This window comes from Schistocerca piceifrons, chromosome X, assembly GCF_021461385.2.
Source record: "Schistocerca piceifrons isolate TAMUIC-IGC-003096 chromosome X, iqSchPice1.1, whole genome shotgun sequence".
Classification (NCBI taxonomy): domain Eukaryota; kingdom Metazoa; phylum Arthropoda; class Insecta; order Orthoptera; family Acrididae; genus Schistocerca; species Schistocerca piceifrons.
This window is the reverse complement of record NC_060149.1, coordinates 412221692-412241901: the sequence shown is the minus strand read 5'-3', so window position 1 is coordinate 412241901 and position 20210 is coordinate 412221692. Positions and strand designations below refer to the sequence as shown.

The window sequence follows — 20210 nt, the reverse complement described above, 5'->3', positions numbered from 1 at the left end:
CTGTCTCCTGGCCCTGCATCATTCAGTGACAGTTCCTCCATACTATCATAGCTATGCATCAGTCACTCTGTGAATGCATTTGTTGTGCTCTGTACTGATATTTGTGGATAACAGTTACACACTGGTATCTTGGGAATAAATTATTGTATAGATGTTTGAGTAATGATGAACAAAAAAGTCAGAATGCATTTTTATAGACAGTAATTGGTACCAACTGGTATTTCAAAGATTATGAAAGTGATAGACCAAAACTATTTCAATTTGCAGATGTGAGTCATAATTATCTCTATGACTTATTGTTTCATTAGACAGTTTTCTTTTGTTGACTGTTAAAATCTGTCATCATTATCTATTCTGTAACATTTATTACATGTAGTCTGTTTCACAGAAACTGTAAGAAATATTGCTGCTCTGCATATAGAGACCCCCCCCCCCCCCCATTTATCTCTTATTCTTCTATTCCAACTGAGTGAGGTGGTAGAGTGATTAGCACACTAGACTCACATTCAGAAGGTTGACGGTTTCAATTCCAGTCCAGCCATCCAGACCTAGGTTTCCTGCAATTACACTAAATTACTTAAGGGAAATGCTGGGACATTTCCTTTGAAAAGGGCATGGCTGATTTCCTTCCCCATCCTTTCCTAATCTGAGCCTGTCCTCTGTCTCTAATGACCTCATTGTCAATGACATGTTAAACTCTAATCTACTTACTTACCAGCTGTCTTCTTCTTCTTCTTCTTCTTCTCCTTCTTCTTCTTCTTCACCATCTCTTGTTCTTCCATTTATTTATTTATTCTTTGGAACTACTTTTCTGATGAAACAAGAGTCCATTATACCCATATCATTAACAAAGGGATTACTACATATCCTTTAGATAAAGCAACAAGTGGATAATATAATGGAAATAACATGATGTTAGAGATGTTGTTATCAGAAGCTGGAAATCTGAAACAGTGGTCACATAAACAATCACTTATAGAGACGGTACAGAATGACTGGAAAACTAAAGGAACAATGGTATTTACTTACTATTTATCTTAATCTGTGATAATATTAATTGTAATCATGATTGAATTTTCTCATGTTGAGAATTTACAGCAAGCCACATGTTTTCCTTCGTAAAAAAACTTTCTTTAGCCAGTATCACATAATTTTTTTTTATTTTTGACAGTGATTTCCACAAATGTAAGTTTCACCTTGTAGTCCTCAAAAATTTTGTTACAGAACATGTTCATTGTGAATTAGAACCTTATGCCATGATGTCATGATGGTGCTACATTTTATCCACCATTATGACAACATGGCATGAGTTTCTAACTCACAATGAATACATTTTTTTAAAAAAATTTTTGGAAGACCAGAAGATGACAGTTTCATCTGTCAAAACTGGCTGTCAAAAATAAAAAATAATGTCTGTGATCATGGCTATAGAAGGTTTTTTACCATGTTTGTAATCACGATAATTATTTTGTGAAAATCAGTGTACATATCCAATTACTCCCCAGTGCAATTAACAGCCCACTTCTTCACATGTAATATTTAGACTAATGGCCACTGTGGTTTTTAACCTTCTGCTTTTCAAGCTAGATAATACTAATTACTGTGCATTCGTATGTTTTGAGATTGGTAATCTGTTCTGTCTGTTATGTACAGATCTGAATCAACCATCTTTGGGTGGAGACATAGATGGAGGTGGACAAGTTGGATGTGGATTTAGCAGTGGGAATGGTGGTCTCATCAACATTGGAAGTGGCAACACAGAAAAACTAGATACACCCCCACTATCCCCACTCTTTCCAGAAGAAGTGAATCCTCATATTGCAGTCACCCCTAGAGCTGGGAAAATAACAACACTTCACCATCAAAGGTCTTTGCCTAACTTTGAAATACGACACCATACCAATTTTCCAAGCAAATCATCCAGCTTTGAAAGAAGGATGCCAGAGTCAAGGTACTAATAATACATATAGTGCAGAATCTGCAGCTAAGTACTGTGCTTGATACATGCTTCACTGGTAGCTGAATAGCACTGGACCTATATAACTCACAAAAATTAAGCCTTTTAATGCTGACAATTTAATGTGACCAGTTATTTTAACTACCAAACTTATTAATTTTTATGATGTTTGGTCAAGTGATTGAGAATATAATAATTAAACTGTACTACAAAATGTCCATGAAATATGAATTTCCTATTTTGTAAATAGTGAACATTGTACAGTGTTGCTGTGTGTAATTTGTGCCATTTAGTTGCTCTGATTTGCAATGACAGTTTTAGTAAATGTATATTCCATACCAATAGACATTACTTTCTGAGAACTAGATGACCAAGAGTAACACCAGCTTAAAAGTCTTTATGGCCACTAATCTCATTCTCACACATTAGAATGTGTCAAAGTGTTCACTCAAGACCCCAGTAAGCCTCTCCATCAACTTCTCACAGTTACCAAACTTGCTGACATACACTGCCAGACAGAAAAACTAAAGCACTCAGAAGATATGTTGATTTTGTACATGTAGACACCATTGGCAGGTATGTAACTGATTAGAGTTGCAAATCTCTGTGGCAGGTAGAATGGCCACCATAGTGTAGTATTGTTGCCAGGTCTTGTAGGGTATATAAGGAGCAAGAACTGCATCAGATGTTGAGTGATCGCTATGCTTGCTTACAAGAGACAGTGGTATCAGTATCTGACAGAGTTTGAAAGGGGACATATTTTGTGTCTCCATTTGGGTGGCTGCTCAACTCTTATAATATTTATATTTCTGTGGCATTAGGATGTGACAGTAGCCTGATGTTGGAACTGCATGTGAGCAGTATGGCAGGCATACTAATCATAAAGTTTCCAGTCAACAACATCAGACTACCACAAGGGGGGTTGCCCTCTTGTGCATATTTTAAACCCTTCACATCTCCACCTACCACCTAAGGATAAATAACGAACTCTGTGCAACTTTTCTGTCATCCTCACCATTGCTCAGAGACTAGCAGCAGCTGGACTAGGAGATGACAGTCCCATGCATAAGCTGCTGTTAACATGACAATGCAAAAGGCTGCATTTTAAGTGTTACTTTGCCCGGGGAGCTTGGGCTTTTGATGAATGGCATCACATTATGGCAGCAACTTCTGGACTTGGTGGACATCTTGCATCTTCATGTGCTACCTCTCATGTGACAGCTTTATGGTGCCATTTTCATCAGAACAATGCTCACCCACAAATAGCATGTGTCTGTGTGAATTGTCTGTGTGATTTTGAGGTACTCCCATGACCACCAATGCCCCTAGCGATCTGTCCATCTGTACGCCATAGAACATACGAGGGGTGACCCAAAAGAAACCGTACCCTTAGGGCACTGCCACTCATAGACAAAGTGCAGGGTTCTCATGCTAGATGGTGTTAGTTGAGACCTTCATGAAACAGCTGTGCAGACAGTGTCAGTGTAGAGCTGAATGTGCAAGTGTGGTATTGTGTTTCTCTGACTGTTGGCGGGTTACCTCTGCGAAGTCATTATGGCAACTTTAAAAGAACAAAGAGTGTGTGAAATTTTGTTTCCTGCTTAAAAAAACTGCAACAGAGACACACCAAATGCTTCAGGAAGCTTTCCAGAAGGACGCTATGAGCTGCACACAGGTTTTTGAGTGGTTTGGGCACTTTAAACTTGGTGAGATGTGTGTTGAAGACCAATCTCATTCTGGACGCCCTTCAACATCGCAAAATGGGTAGAACATTGAAAAGGTCCAACAAAAGAGGAACGAGGATCGTTGCCAAATGATCGACCAAATTTCAGCAGAGACAGGAGTCAGTTGGAGCTCATGCCAGCGGATTTTGAGCGAGGATTTGCACATGAGACATGTTGCTGCTAAATTTGTTCCGCGCCTTCTCACACAGGAGCAAAAAACCATCCTCATGAATGTGTGTCAGGACTTGAAAACAGAGATTGCACGTGATCCAAACTTCTTGAACAAAGTCATTACAGGGGATGAGAATTGGTGTTATTAGTATGACCCAGAAACCAAGCAAGTGTCAAGTCAGTGGAGGACTCCAACTCTCCCAGACCAAAAAAAGCAAGGCAAATGAGGTCAAATGTGAAGACAATGATCCTTGTCTTTTTTGATGTTTGTGGAATTGTGCATCGGGAATTCGTACCCCCTGGACAGACTGTTAACCAGCACTTTTACTTGGATGTTTTAAGGCATCTGCGAGAGGATGTGAGGAGGAAATGCCCGGAACTTTGGCGATCAGGTGACTGGTTTCTGCATCACGACAGCGCTCCAGCACATACGGCCTTACGAGCGACCCACTATTTGGCATCTCAGAGGTGGTCTGTTGTTCCGCACACTCCGTATTCACCAGACCTAGCCCCGTGTGACTTTTTCCTATTACCACAAATGAAAAAAACGCTAAAAGGGAAGCGTTATGACGATGTGGAGGCGGTAAAAACAGCTTCGCAAAGGGCACTGGACAATATCAAACTTGAAGAGTTCCAAACATGCTTCCAACAGTGGGAAAAAGAGACTTTACAAGTGCATTGCATGTAATGGAGAGTATTTTGAAGGTGAATGAAGTAATTTTGTAAAAAGGTTCATCAATAAATTTTTTATGACAACAATCTGGTTTCTTTTGGGTCCCCCCTCGTATGTGGGACCAGCTTGAACATCAACCCTATCTCAGTGCAAATTAAGGACCAATTACAACTTGCCATAGGGCTCTCTGACAACTGTTTTACATATCCATCTACAAGCTTTCCTGCATTGTACCAATCTCAGAATTCCTGTGAGACCTGCAATCCTTTCTCACCTTTCCTGCCCCATCCTTAACCTGCCTGCCAACTTGCTCATATTCCCAAGCTCAACCAACTTGCACATCCATTGTGGCTTGTTCCAGAGTTCCCATTGTAAAGTTTTATGCTCTTAAGGACCAATACTTTTAGACTGTTGTCCACAGACCAGATACATGAAGTAATTCCCCAGTTGGCTCTCCACAATTTGGATGCCTTTATCACCTACCGTTACCTGTGTCAGCATCAATGCCATCTCCTTGTATACCAACATTTACAATTCAATTACATAGCATTTTCACCATCAAACATTACCTATCTCAAAGTATGGCTGAGCCCAAATTCACCAACTCCTTCCTGGCACAATAAATATGTACACATCCTCAACCAAAACTTCTTCTTCTTTGAATGCAGAAGCTGCAATATATTCAACAGCACATGCAGGGGCCTGTTCATTGGCCAATTAGAATAATGTATAGTATGCTTTCAGAATTCTAATTCCTTCATGTTGTTTGAATTTACTGAGAACATATTTTCTACCTGAATTTGAAGTGCTGTGCTGCAATACAATCATGTTGTATAAAACCAAAAATGCCACACAAATGAATATACTGAAAATAATTATTAGCCACAAATGCTAGCCAAATTCTGCACCTGTGTACTCCTCTTTCTTATTATTTGTGTTGCATTACCTTCTCTGATTTCTTTACAGATCAAAATGAAATAACTTTTTGTTATACAAAATAACAATGAATTCTTTAATACTTAACTGCAGACTAATATTTTTATAATAGCTCATAGGTGTAAATAAATACAAATTTTCAGTTAAACCATTGGTATATTTATCCATTCACACACAACTGTATTTAAGGCCAGCAGTTTTAATAAATAATTGGATTTTTTAAAATTCATTCTGAGATGAGATCAGTTCAAATACAAGCAACTGACTGTCCAATAGCAATTTTTACAAACATAAATTGTCTGTGCAGGTACAACATCCCATAGAATAAACACAATTATTTTTAAATAACATAAATAATTTAGCTGACAGTCCTATCTGTTAACAGAGAAATAAAGAAACAAAAAGTAATTATAAACTGTGAGAGTAATCTCCTTCTTGAAGTAGTCTTCTTGCTCATTTCAGAGGGACATAGTAACATGTGCTTGTAGGTTCACAAATAGGATTTATTATCTCAATCACAAATCAGTTTAACTTCTGATTGACAATAAATTCATTAACCAGGTAATAACATGAACAAACTCTCCTTATGGTTCAGAGTCAAATTCATTTCTGTGTTGTATGTAGATCTCCTTAGTTACCAAGTTCTACAAACATGGAACTTCACTATAGATGGAGCTCTGCAGACTTTGAGCCCCTGCCTGCTTACCTGATGTGACATCATAATGCCCCCAGAATATCTTCAACATAAATCACAAACTCACCAATCTTAACACAACCTAATTTTCTTTTTCCTATAAATATTATTACATATATGATACATATCTTTTGTAGGAAGTGGAGTTATGGAGCTGAGTGGCAATCTCAAGTAAACTTCAGAGGCAAAGTCACACCACTGTCGTCTTTTGAGAATTACTGCAGAACTGAAAACAAATGAGATAACTTGGTACAGGAAAAGTCAAACACAAAATAAAAGAAAAAAACTCTGATGTAAGGATCAATGTGGATTCTACATTTACTGAATGTGTAAAATGCAGACTTGTGTTTTCATTAATGCGAATTAGCAGATTGTAGACAGAACAAACTAGGTTGATTCAGTGTTTAGTGTCTTGCAGAAAGCAGGAAGTGCATTCACCCAAGTAAAGAAGATTTGCTTGTGAAATATCAGAACATGTATGTGACTTGATAAACACTACCTAGCTAAAAGGAATCAGTATGATGCTCATATTGGAGAGGAAGTAGTGTCCAGCGTAACTCAAAGGAATGTGGTAGGAATATTGTAGTTTATGATATACTGGGTGTTTCAATGATGATGATACAAAATTTGTTAGATAATGGTGTGGGAAAAATCTGTCACTATAATACAGTGATTGTAAATTACAGTTTTAACCAAAAAATTAAAAAGTTGACAGTCTAGATTACAATATATTATTAATTTTTAATTCCGGTATCCAGTTTTGGTCTGTGTGACTATCTTCAGACCAGAGTCTCAGATAACATGAAGAACCGTACATTGAGCTCCTCTGAGTATCAACTGTTACATGTCACCAGCTGCATAATACGTTTCATAATACTACTCATTTAAGACTACTGCTGTTGAATACATGATACTTCTTTATGCCGCATGATCTGAACACAATTTGTCGCAAAGAAAAAGAAAACCTGATACTTAACATATTATAACACATAAACTCTTTAACTCTGTGCTTTATTAACAAATTCAACATTTCTTTCAAATAACATAGAAATTTTTTCTTGTATTTTAGTTACTCAATTGAAGCAGAAACAACTGAATCAGAACTGGCAGCTATTCCAGAAAGTCCAAAATCTGATAGTACACTTCATGGCAGCATACAGGTAAATTTACATGCCCTTTTTATGGGTATTCCATTACTGTCTCTATAATGATCTAGTGTGCATCTTAATTAAGTATTTTATAAGATGACAACTCGAAGGCATCACTAAGAACAAAAATAAAGATAAGTGTATGTTTTAATGATAGCAGAATATAATTTATTGTATTGAAAGAATTTACTAAAATGTCACATCATTAAATGTGGTAATAAATGAAAGTGCAGTACATAAAAACAATGATTACAAAATGCTGCAGTGATTAAAAACTCACTTTAAATGTTCAGAAATGATGGCAGGCAAGGATTTGGTGATTAGTTTAGGAAGAATCATCCAAACATGAACCTATCCTATGACAACAATATGAGTGAGTCAGTCGTCATTTGTCAACTCATACAAATACTCAGGTGTAAAAATTTGTGAGGATATGAAATCTAATGATTACTTAGTCTCAGTTGTAAGTAAAGAACATGACAGATGCAGTTCATTGGTGGAATATGAGAGGAATGCAATCAGTCATCATACAGACTGTGTACAGTGCCAGATTTGCACCTGGAGGCCAAAACTGGAACTAATTTTTTTACGGCATTAATCAGTTTTATATTAACACATTAACATATGTACCAAATTTCGCTGCCATATGATAATTACAATCCACACTGGACCTCTGTCAGTTGCTGCACTTTAATTTTAATTGCCCAGTGTATTAGGTTATGATATATCTGATACCCACTAAGTGTTTACTGCATTCCTGGATGCATAGGTTTACTGCTTCTTGATCACCAATTGAAACTACTTTCTAGTTTAAGGCTTAAAACTTTTGCACAATATATGTGCAATACCACAATAAATAATGTGCAATACATAATATTTTGTTAGATGAATTCTATTATTGCAGTTACTTTTTTGATTTCCCGATGGAAGAATGAAGTAATGTGCTAAACAAACCTTCTTCCTTGAAAACTATCTGCCATAAAACTATAGTAAGAGCACATGATAACACCCAGTCAATTGAAATTCTATAAAAAATAAAACAATAAAAGTTTGTGACTATATTATGTTTCAAGAGGTGAATTTGTGAGATAATAATCGCAATATTAGAATAAAAATTATTTAAAAAAATTGATATAGGGATATGCGTAATAGTGGTGTAACTCAATACATTTGTAAAACATCTCAAAATATTTATTTATTTGTTTCTTCACCTTCAAACATTTTACATGTTATTGATCAAAATATTTAGGGGAAAGTTGGTTTAAGTGGTCACCCTAACGATTATGTTTTTCTTTGGCATGTCATAGATCAGCATATGTAATATACATGTATAAACTGTATACATCCCATAAGTATAAAACAGTTATTATTCAAATCCTCATTTTGTGGTGGAAAAGTGAATTGAAGTGAATGTTTCCAAAATGGCCATTTTACCTAGTAGGTAGGACAAAGTGCTCAGAGACAGTGAAAAGAAAAAATAAGACTCAAATGAAGTGGTATATGTTCAATAGGGCTTTTGCTCGGATGTCTCATCTAAACTGTGTCAATCAATCCTAGCCTGCCCACTTTTTCTCTTTCTTGAATGGATGTGGTACATCATTATGCTCAGCAATATGAGATGTCAAGTGTCATAAATCAGTTTCTCATATGCAATAATATCTTCATACCATATAGTTATGGAGTTCTTCCTCCTGTTCTTGTTTGTATATACATGTGAAATTCTCAAGAAGCTTCTCGTCTTCAGCAGCATGATGGTTTTTTAAAAGCTCCTCTTTTAAGTGTATTTCTTAAGACATAATATTTTGGCTGCTGTAGCAATCAGTATCTTTTCTTTTCTGACAGCATCCAGTCCCTATTGCATAGCTTGGGAATCCCATGATTCTTGTAGTGATTTTCTGAAATAATTTGATGGCATTGTAAATTGCGAGGTTCCTTACTGTACCTACACACTCATTAGTGTGAGTTAGCAATAAGAATGGGTACTGGGCAATGTACATATTGAAGGCATGGCTCAATGAGGTCATTGGGTCAAGACGTACACATCTGCTTCATGTCCAGTAGCAAAAACAGCTAAATAATCTTCATTAAATTATGAAATTATAGTGTAATAAATTAATCACAGAACAGTTACATGAATAAATTAATAATGTCTGCAGCTCGTGGTCTCGCAGTCGTGTTCTTGCTTCCCAAGCATAGGGTCCCGGGTGCAGTTCCCGGCCGGGTAGAGGATTTTCACCTGACTCGAGATGATTGGGTGTTTGTGTTGTCCTCATCATTTCATCATCATTCTTGAAAAATGGCGAGATTGGACTGTGCAGTGTTTGGAATTTTGTACGGGCGCTGATAACGATGCAGTTGAGCACCCCACAAACCTAACATCATCATCATAAATTAATAATAATAAATTTTAGTAGGATCAATGGTCATAAATGATAAAATTTGGAAATTTTGCAAATAAATGTAGACAGCAACATGAGTTTAAAGTTGTACAAGTCTAATAATTTGTTCAGAAATGAAGCAAAGTTATACAGAAATGATGGTCCTAAAAATATACTTATAGAAGGTTACAGAATAACAAATAGTGAACAGCAGTTTATATTGTGTAAAATGTAGCAGGAAATTTAATAGAGTTCCCAATATTTTGACAAATCATTGCTAGGTTGAAAGTTACTAGTTGAATTTTACTTCGCATAAGACTGCTTCTTTCATGCCCCAAAAACAGAAGTATTACAGAAAATGAATAGTGTGATTCTCTTGTCAAAAATGTTGAGCAGCTCATTGTGTAAAGAATGTAATAAAAAGGTGATGAAAGGAATCCTCACAGAAGGTACGCCAAAATAAACTTAAAATATATCAGTGTATTTATGGACATGTCTCGACTGTTTACATTTTGAAACATCTGAAGTTGAGAAAGCGGTGAAAACAAAAAGCGAAATTATCAAGATATTACAAGGTGATATTGAGGTGTTGAAAAGTGAAGTCTTCACTCTAAAGCAAGAAAATGATAAATTATTACCAAAAGAAAGAAAACAGTGTGTCCGAAACTGTGAAACAAAAACAAAACAACATTGTGACAATTCGTGTGCATATACTAGCAGTGGAATGAAACATTAAAACAGTGACTCCAGAGAAAAACAAAATGATAAATAACATAAGTAAAGTAATAGTGTTGGTGAACAGCCATGGTTGTGGACTAGTGGAAATTTTCAACCAGACCACACAAATAAAATCAAGAGATATTACTAAACCAAACACCCCATTTTCTGAAGTATGGAAGCTAGGACAATCGCCCGATTGTACCAGTCTTAATCAAAATGATTTTGTTGTATTATTAGGAGGGTCAAATGATGTATATAAAAATAAAACTGAAAAGGTCATATGAAGTCTGAAAAGATGCTTAAGCCACCTTACTCACTCAAACGTGGTAGTATGCAATATTCCACATAGATACGACTTACCAAAATTGTCCTGTGTGAACAAAGAAATTGCAGGGGCAAATAAACATCTGTTAGGAGTATATAAGCATTTCAGAAACATGGTGACTGTGGACATTAGCAATATTGGTTGAAAATTTTATACTGTCCATGGCCTACATCTTAACTTTTTGGGGAAACAGGCGATAGCCAAACAAATAGCCAATATTGTGTCAGAAAGGCAGAAAAAATCCTCTGATAAAAAGCTGATTCTTGGTTGGCATTACCCTCTCAATTCAAGTGCACAGAAAAATTCGATGGACTGTAAATCAAAACTACAAAGTCATTCTTCATTAGAGGAAACAAAAGAAATGGAAAACAATACAAAAAATATAAACCAATCCAGTGCTACTGAAGAAGTGAATCTGACATCAAAAGCATCAAATAATCCTCTGCAGGAGAAAAAGAAGAAAGCAAAATCACCATCTAACAATGACCAACAGAAGAGGAATAAGACAGCAGTTCCAGTGCCGAGAGGGAAGATTACCACCTCACCAGAAGTGAAGTGCTCAGCATCAAAGGAGACAACAATGTTTCAGGTACAGAGGAGGAATGCAGTAACTCCAGCTCACTTAAGTGATTTTTTTCTGATGGGTGCCATAAAAAGGACAAAAAGTTAAGTACAGGACGAGTAAATACCTCAGTCAATACATTAATAATTACACATCAAAACATTCAATCAATCAAAAACAAACTCTTAAACTTACAAGTAGCTATGGAAAGCATTGGTAGAAGGCCTACTGTTCTCTGTGTAACTGAACATTGGCTAAAAAACAATGAAATAACTTGTATAAACTTAGACAATTATAAGTTAGTATCATACTTTTGCAGAAAGAATTTAAAAAATGGTGGTAGCTGCATATTTGTTAGAGATTGCACCTCCTGCTCTGCAACTGCAATTCCATTGGAAATATATGCAACTGAAAAACATTTTGAGTGTAGTGGTATAAGAACTGAACTGAAAAATGTAACCTATGTAATAATGTCTTTATACAGAGCTCCCAGTGGTGATTTCAGTATGTTCATAAAAAAAACCTTGATAAGCTGCTATCACAATTTTGGAAGAACAAGTTAATTTTATGTGGAGACTTGGATATTGACTCCCTATCTAAATCAAAATATAAAACGTAACTAGAGATCTTACTTATAATGTATGGTTTACATAACACAATTAAAAACTACACGAGAATAGGTATGAACACTCAAATTGCCATTGATTACATAATTACAAATATTCAGTCTGCAGATATAATTGTCTAATAGAAGACATGAATTTATCAGATCACAACTCACAGACAGTAATAATAAAAGAAGCAGGGAAATTATATTCCCTCAGCTTTATCCCTTACAGAGATATGAAAAGTTCTAATATAACCGACCTAAAGATAAATCTATAAAATGAAAAGTGGCCAGAAATGTACTTATCTAATAGTGTTAATTATAAATATAACTGTTTCCTAGATATATGTTTAAAAATCATTGAAGAGTGTTTGCCAACCAAAACTCAACCAATAAAGAAAAAGCAAGGAAATCTGCCATGGCTAACAAAAGGTCTATTAGTATCCTGTAAGAAGTTAAAACTTCTTTATGCAATTTGGAAAGCTCCAGATAGGCCTATTCATTTTGTTGAATATTATAGAGCCTATAATAAGATTTACAATAAAACTTTAGTAGCTACAAAAAAACTGTATAATGGAAATGTTATTACACAAGCTCCCAACAAAGTCAGAAGCACTTGGAAGATAATAAAAAGAGAAGCAGGAAAGTCATCAGCAAATAACAATAACAGCTTGAGCCTAAAAATCAATAATGTTGTAACAGAAGATCCGATAATCATTAGCAACACTTTCAACCAATGTTTTACCAGAATCTGCCAACAACTTACATAGGGTAACAATAGTGATTCTCTGCAATCCCAAAAACTAGTTGAGTATAAACAAAAGTCACCCCTAACTCATGTTACCTGTATCCTCAACTGAACAAGAGATAAGAAAAAGTAATAGAGAAACTATAAAATAAAGCATCCACAGACATAAATGGACTGTCAAATAAAAGTTTGAAGCTATCTATTAGGGAAACTGCTAAACCCCACTGTCACTTAGTCAACTCATGTCTCAAAAAGGAATCTTCCTAGATAGAATGAAGATTGCCATAGTACTACCACTATTAAAAAAAAAAAGGTGATCACATGTGCCCTGATAATTACAGACCAGTTAGCCTCCTTCCCATTTTGTCAAAGATCCTAAAAATAATACTATTTGTTAGGTTATTGGCATTTTTTGAAAAAAACTCTATCATAGATGGTAGACAGTTTGGGTTTCAGAAGGAAAAATCTAAAGTGTCAGCTGCATTTGAACTTATTAGTATAATCTCTGCAGTCCTGGATCAAGGCCAAATCCCGGTTGGTGTTTTTTGTGACTTATCTAAAGCTTTTGATCTTGTCAATCACCACATATTAATAATGAAGCTACACCACTATGAAATTAGAAGAACTGCTCTTGATATCATAAAATCATTTCTGCAGAACAGAAAACAAACAGTGGAAGTGTCACACAATTAGGGGAAACAGCTATCAGAACTACAAGATATAAAACAGGGGGTGCAAGATGGTAGCATTCTAGGACCCCTCCTTTTCCTTATATATATAAAGTGAATAGTGAATAGTGTTTTATTCGTCTCATAACATACAATTTCTAATCATATGATTAGTGTACAGGAGACATGCCAAAATAATGGATAACACAACTTAGGCCTAATTGGTACAAAGAATTTGAACATTAATATGATCAGAAATTCCTAGATCTAGACAAAATTTATATCCATCTTCAAATACATAATTCGTTAAAATATTGTCAATGCATGTAGCTGACTGAGCATTTTCTCTTGTAGATTCAGAAAAATTTAATTTGAAGCCATATTTTTTTATTAAGTCTGTAAATTTTGATACCTCACATGTTTCATTCAACATATTGATGTTGAAATCAGCAGCAACTATAATTTTTTTCCTCTTTTCTTTACTGAGGTATTCTAACAAACTCTGAAATTTATGTAGGAAATGCTCAGTCATCACCTTCCCTGGGATTCTATAAATTGATATTATAACAACATTTAAGTCCTTTAACTCAACACAGCAACCCTCAAAAATACACTCTTCATTAAAATAATTGAAGTCACATCTTACATGGTAATCTAAATCAGAATGAATGAGTATGCACGAACCTCCTCATGACTTATTTATCCTACAAAAGCTGGTAGCTACCTTGTAGTTTTATTTAAGATTTTTATGGTATCACTACTAAGCCAGTGTTCATTTAAACAAATTACTTTAACATTTAGAAATTCTAATAAAAAAAACTTGTAACTCATCTAACTTAGAGCTTCTGTCACATGAGTATTAAGCACTTAAACCATTTATATTACAATGCATTATATAGTTACTACTAAGATCATCAATTTTATTTTTTAAAGACCTAATATTTAATAATGAACCATCCTCACAAAAGGGTAGGTCTGGATTCTTATGTAACAGCCCATCAGCTTGCTCACTTGGCTTGTATATTTCTTTGTCACTTCGATATTGTGTACTTACATCCATAGTTACATTCTTGATGGCACTGGATCTGGATGGTGCTGAAGTGATTTCCCTGGTGCCAGCCATAAAAAAATCACTGTTCCTCTCTGGAGCTTTCCTTGTACTGGAGCTCACACATATAGCAGCTTGTTTGTCTTCCAGTATTTTTGGAGCTTGGAAAATTTGTGCTTCATTTCTTTTTGGCTTGAACCATTTCGTAATTTGAGTTTGTTTCCCAGCTTGGATGTTACTTTCTGGCCTATTGGTTTTCAACCATTTCGTGATTTGACAATGATTGATGGCTATATTTTTCGCTGCATGAACAGAATGCTTTGTTACTTGCAATTGATTTCCACTTGTCCTGGGTACTTCATTGCACCGTGAAATACAAGTAAAATTTGTTCTCATAAGTACGTACTTTCCTAATGCCTTCGCTCCAAACTGTTTACACATGACCACCTCAGTAAATCATGATGATGCGGGATATTTACAATGAGTACATTCTTGTGAGATAAATTATTGGGGCATTTTCTCAATTCTGTGCTAGCCTTGAACGACTCATTTCTATATATGTCATTTGATCCTACCAGCAATACAACAAAGTCATCCTTACACAAACTAGTTACTTCACATAATTTTGTAAGGTTTTTCAGTTCACTTTATGGAGCCCCAGGCTTCACGAAACCATTTGCTCTGTAATTGTATTTTTTCATTAGCACTGTGGCAATTCTGTGGCCATGGCTATTGCCTAACACACATATATTTCCATATTTTACAATGTTAGCAGTCGGAAGTTGATCGAGCAATGGTTTGTTTACTGATTTACCTTGTAATGTAGGCAGTGAATTGATACTCTTTGCAGATGACACAACAAACATAACTGTGAGACCAAGGTTGCAGGAGGCCATAAGTAAAAGTAATCAAACAGTTGAAATGATCACCCACTGGCTTGAAGTGAATAGGTTAATTCTCAATTATGAGAAAACTAATGCTATCCTATTTAGGAACAACTAAAGAAAAACAAGTGAACTAACAAATTTGCAAGAGCTAAATGTAAGATAAGTTGAAAGTGCTAAATTTTTAGGGATCACAGTTGTTTAGGATGGAAAGATCATATTTCCAATATAAGCAGTAAACTTAGCAGTGCTATTTTTGCTCTGAGAAAAATTAAGCTGCTAATAACTGAAGATGATGTGCACATGGTGTATTTTTCATACTTCAGTGCTATAATGAGCTGTGGTATAGAAATCTGGGCCCACTTCACTGAGGTAATTAAAATTTTCAAATTACAAAAGAGAGCAATTAGAATAATAGGAAACAAAAGACAAGAGATAGTTGCAAGCCTCTGTTCAAATAATATAAGATTCTAACATTCTACAGCTTGTATATATATAAAATTCTGCTCCTTGCTTGGGATCATAAAGATAAATTCAACAAAAATGAAGATGTACACCACCACCACACCAGAAACACCAAGAAATTAAGAATTCTGCAGTGTAACACAACTCAATATGAGAGAAGCAGTGGTTACGTGGCAGTAAAGGTTTACAACTCTTTACCACCACACATCACTAATGACAAATTGAAGGATACTCATCTCATACTCCGACTGAAACATGACCAATGTTGACGAGATTTTAAACTCGGATCTGCCATGTTTCTCCCTTTGTATATTGCCTTCAGTTCTATACTTTTCCTCATCACGCATTTCAAAGCTATGGCAGAGATTTTTTATGAAGCCAGTACATTTTTAAATCTGCACTTACGTGTCACAGTTACTTTAGACTGTATGAAGGACCATACTTCCTAAAGAAAGTCATATATATTGTCCAGTTATTTTGTTCTTTGTAGATGAACCTGATTGCAAGTGTTATGTGCTGCGAATACATAGAAAGATAGTTCCCTTATCATTTAGCTACAAAATAGCAGGTCAGCAACTGGAAGCAGTTAATTCCATAAATTATCTGGGAGTACGCATTAGGAGTGATTTAAACTGGAATGATCTTATAAAGTTGATCGTCGGTAAAGCAGATGCCAGACTGAGATTCATTGGAAGAATCCTAAGGAAATGCAATCTGAAAACAAAGGAAGTAGGTTACAGTATGCTTGTTAGCCCACTGCTTGAATACTGCTCAGCAGTGTGGGATCCGAACCAGATAGGTTGATAGAAGAGATAGAGAAGATCCAACGGAGAGCAGCGCACTTCGTTACAGGATCATTTAGTAATTGCGAAAGCGTTATGGAGATGACAGATAAACTCCAGTGGAAGACTCTGCATGAGAGGTGCTCAGTAGCTCGGTATGGGTTTTTTTTAAAGTTTCGAGAACATACCTCCACCGAAGAGTCAAGCAGTATATTGCTCCCCCCTACGTATATCTCATGAAGAGACCATGAGGATAAAATCAGAGAGATTAGAGCCTACACAGAAGCATACCGACAATCCTTCTTTCCACGAACAATACGAGACTGGAATGGAAGGGAGAACCGATAGAGGTACGCAGGGTACCCTCCGCCACACACTGTCAGGTGGCTTGCGGAGTATGGATGTAGATGTAGATGTAGATAAGTTCAAACAGTCAATCAAACAACTGCTATTAGAAACCCCTTTATATTCAACCAGAGAATTTCTTTCAAATGAAAATAACTGAATCAAACAGACTTAGTACACTAAAAGAAAAATGTACACAGGTATAGGGAAAAGAAAAAGTAAAATGTGTTAACTTCTTAACAGCATTGTTTTATCTCAAGATTTTGTTTTTCTACAGTATTATTGCTGTTAATTTTTTTTTTTTATAAATGTAAAGAAAATGGGATCTAGAATACGTATGTGCTATGTGAATGTGTTATATCGTATATGTAAAATGATGGACACATAGCATAGAATTATTGCAATTATTAAATGTTCTGTAATTTAGGTACATAGGTTATGTATGCTTCATAAAATCCATTCCATTTACAGTATCTAAAATTTTGTAACTATGATGTAAATGTCCAGAAATGTTGTGGCTAAAATGTAGTAGTAATCTTAGCAAAACTATAGGTAGAATCAGTAAAAGTAATGTATTTTATTGGAAAACTCACCAGGCAAATATGTTCTTGGACTTATTCCATAGATGTACATCATAAGCTGCTAAATAAATAAATAAATTACAAAACTTTCCAATCACATGATGTATAATATTGAGTGCTACATCCTCCAGTAGCTTGACATCAGAGTAAAAGTCTGCTACTTCTTCTCCTACAGATGTGTCCCCTCTCACTTTTCCCTTGTGCCCAAAAGCACTTCCAGTTCCCAGAATTCTCCAATGACCTACTGCTCCCACCAAGGAGGACTTGAGACGGCCCTCACCAAAAACATGACTTTCTTAAAACGTCATTAAATGCACAAAATTGACCACCATTCTAATGCTAAAAGCATTCTAACTGGACTTATTTAAAATAAAAACTTACTTGCTAACTCCTCTAATGATATTAAACACAATATTCTTCAATTCTCCACTTAAACACATGTGTACCTAGTGCACTCATAATAAAAAAACGGCAGTTGCAGTAGAATAAATGAAATAATGAACATGAAAAACACCACACTACTTCATTTGGTTGTGTGAATGTGCGTTTGGCTCAACGTATTTGCACAAAAATTACTTAAAACTATTCAATATGCAGGAGCTAAAGAAAGTACAGTGATTTTGCTTGTTTCAATAATAGCTATGGTGCCATGCTATTATCGAACACCTAGTTGATTTTGCTCACCCACATAATTTAATATGTAATAAGTGACATATTTTGTAGAAATATTATTAATTTCACTGTAATTTCTAACTTCAATGTTTTTATTGTTAAAATTGCCATTGGCATATTATTAGATGCATAACATTACAGAGATTATTTTGATATGCTTTGATTTGCTCTACAATATTTTCTTGAAGCAATCCAGATTATAAACATATTTAAGAATGTATGTCTATTGTAAGTCTTAAATTCTTGCCCATCTCCAGATTCAATCACTTTAGAGCAGGTGAGTGAGCTGCCAGCATGTCTTCTGTAGCTATTAGTCTAAAACTCACTAAGTGCATGTGTTAATCCCCCCTTTGTTGCTGACCGCTCAGCCTCACCAGTGTAACTTATGGCCCCAGCCTGGACCCAAAGCTCCTCCATTTGAACTAACATTTAAGTCTAACTATGAAATATTTTGATCAGCTTGCAATTTATCCAGCATAAACATCAAGTTATAGTGTCTTAATATACATGTGTAATAAAATAACATAGCTTTTCATCAAGTTGTTAAAATACTAATGCCTTAATATACTTATTTTATCAAATACTCTTGTTTTATTATCAATTCTGTTGTCTTGAAACAAGGTAAATACATTTAAAGCTATATGTTCACGCAATGTGTCCACATGGCCACTTTAGACTGTCAGGTGACTGGCCGCTATGCCTGGCTAAAACATATGACATTTTACCATCATTACAGATATTAACTGTCACAATATATATTTTTTTAATAGATGCAAAGGAATCTGTCACTTCACTTAGATCAGACGCAGAGAAAACGATAAACATTTCACTGCAGAGGAGTGCTTGCAGTTGACACCACAGAATTCACTGACAAAACCAATTGCATCTGTTTGAGGAATTTTAAATGTTTTCCATGAGGCTGCAGCACTCTCCAAGAGAATAAAACTTAGTGGCCACATTACCCACATGACAAAGATAGCCATCCTTACTCTGCATATAAATCTAATAAGAGGGATAGATAAAATTTCGTGATATTTACATAAACACTGCAGAGTTACATATAATGTCAAAATCATATATGAAGTAACCTGTTAACAAACCCTTTGATGCTGAGTATTTGTATTTTCTAGTATCCTCTGGTGTTACACCCTAGTGTGGTAGTATTTGGTCAGAACTTTGTCAATTAAATGTGTTTCCTCAACAGTCTTTTACTGAGTAGTATGCTCTTTTTATTAAACTATTTTGTTAAAATAATTTTAAATGTACTGTAGAGAACAGAATGGGTGGTTTTTGCAAGTCTGTTTAAAAATCTGAGGCACTATCTGACATACTATCTGACATAATGTAATCAGCACATTACGTGCACTCCTGTTCCAATGCTTCTGACAGCTGTTGTCACTGTAAATTACAAGCATTCAATACTAGATGGCGCGATACAAGGTGCCGACTTGCTAATATCGACGGCGCGCGGGCCTGTCAGTCTGATGCTGCTTACAGTAACATTCGCACACGCGACCCTTAGCGGCGCGTCTTAATCAAGTTGTGCATTCCTAGGAAAATTTTATAATGTACAAATATATTTTTATCTTTAACATGAACACTGTTGCTCTAAACCATGTCATAACTATTTACTCTACGTAAGTATGCTTTCTTTTTCTACTGTACCATAGCAGTTAGCTATGATGTAATTTTATTACATATGTTTAATTTAATAATTTTTATATTATTCCAAAACTCTGTTATAGGTAATGTAAAATTTTTTTACTTCTGATGAAGGCTGCCTTAGAGCAGTTGAAACCTAGGTAAAGTTGAAAATTTTTTACCTGTGCAACCGAAGAGCTATATTTTCAAGTAATATTACAAAAATATATACTATAGAAGAAATCAATTGATTGTCCAGGTCTTTCATTGTTTTTGTATATTAACATCCTAAGGTTAACTTTATTTAAATTCCCTTTAACACAGTGGAACAACTGTACATACATAGGCTAGGAACTGTCATAATATTATATTTGCCACACGAAAACAATTTTTGAGTCAGGGCCTTTATCCAATACAAGAATTCCATAGGTAAGAAAGGAGTGGAAAAATGCAAAATATGCTTACACATGTTGCATTTTGC

The 20210-nt window shown here is 35.3% G+C and overlaps 1 protein-coding gene across 1 annotated transcript in view; it reads left to right on the top strand.

Moving 5' to 3' along the window:
* LOC124723145 (protein unc-79 homolog) overlaps nt 1–20210 on the top strand; it is an 868025-nt gene that overhangs the window by 468683 nt on the left and 379132 nt on the right. The window contains exons 29-30 of the mRNA XM_047248336.1: nt 1654–1951; nt 7225–7315. Of these exons, the coding sequence (XP_047104292.1) occupies nt 1654–1951; nt 7225–7315 (389 nt within the window). The remainder of the gene's footprint in view (nt 1–1653; nt 1952–7224; nt 7316–20210) is intronic.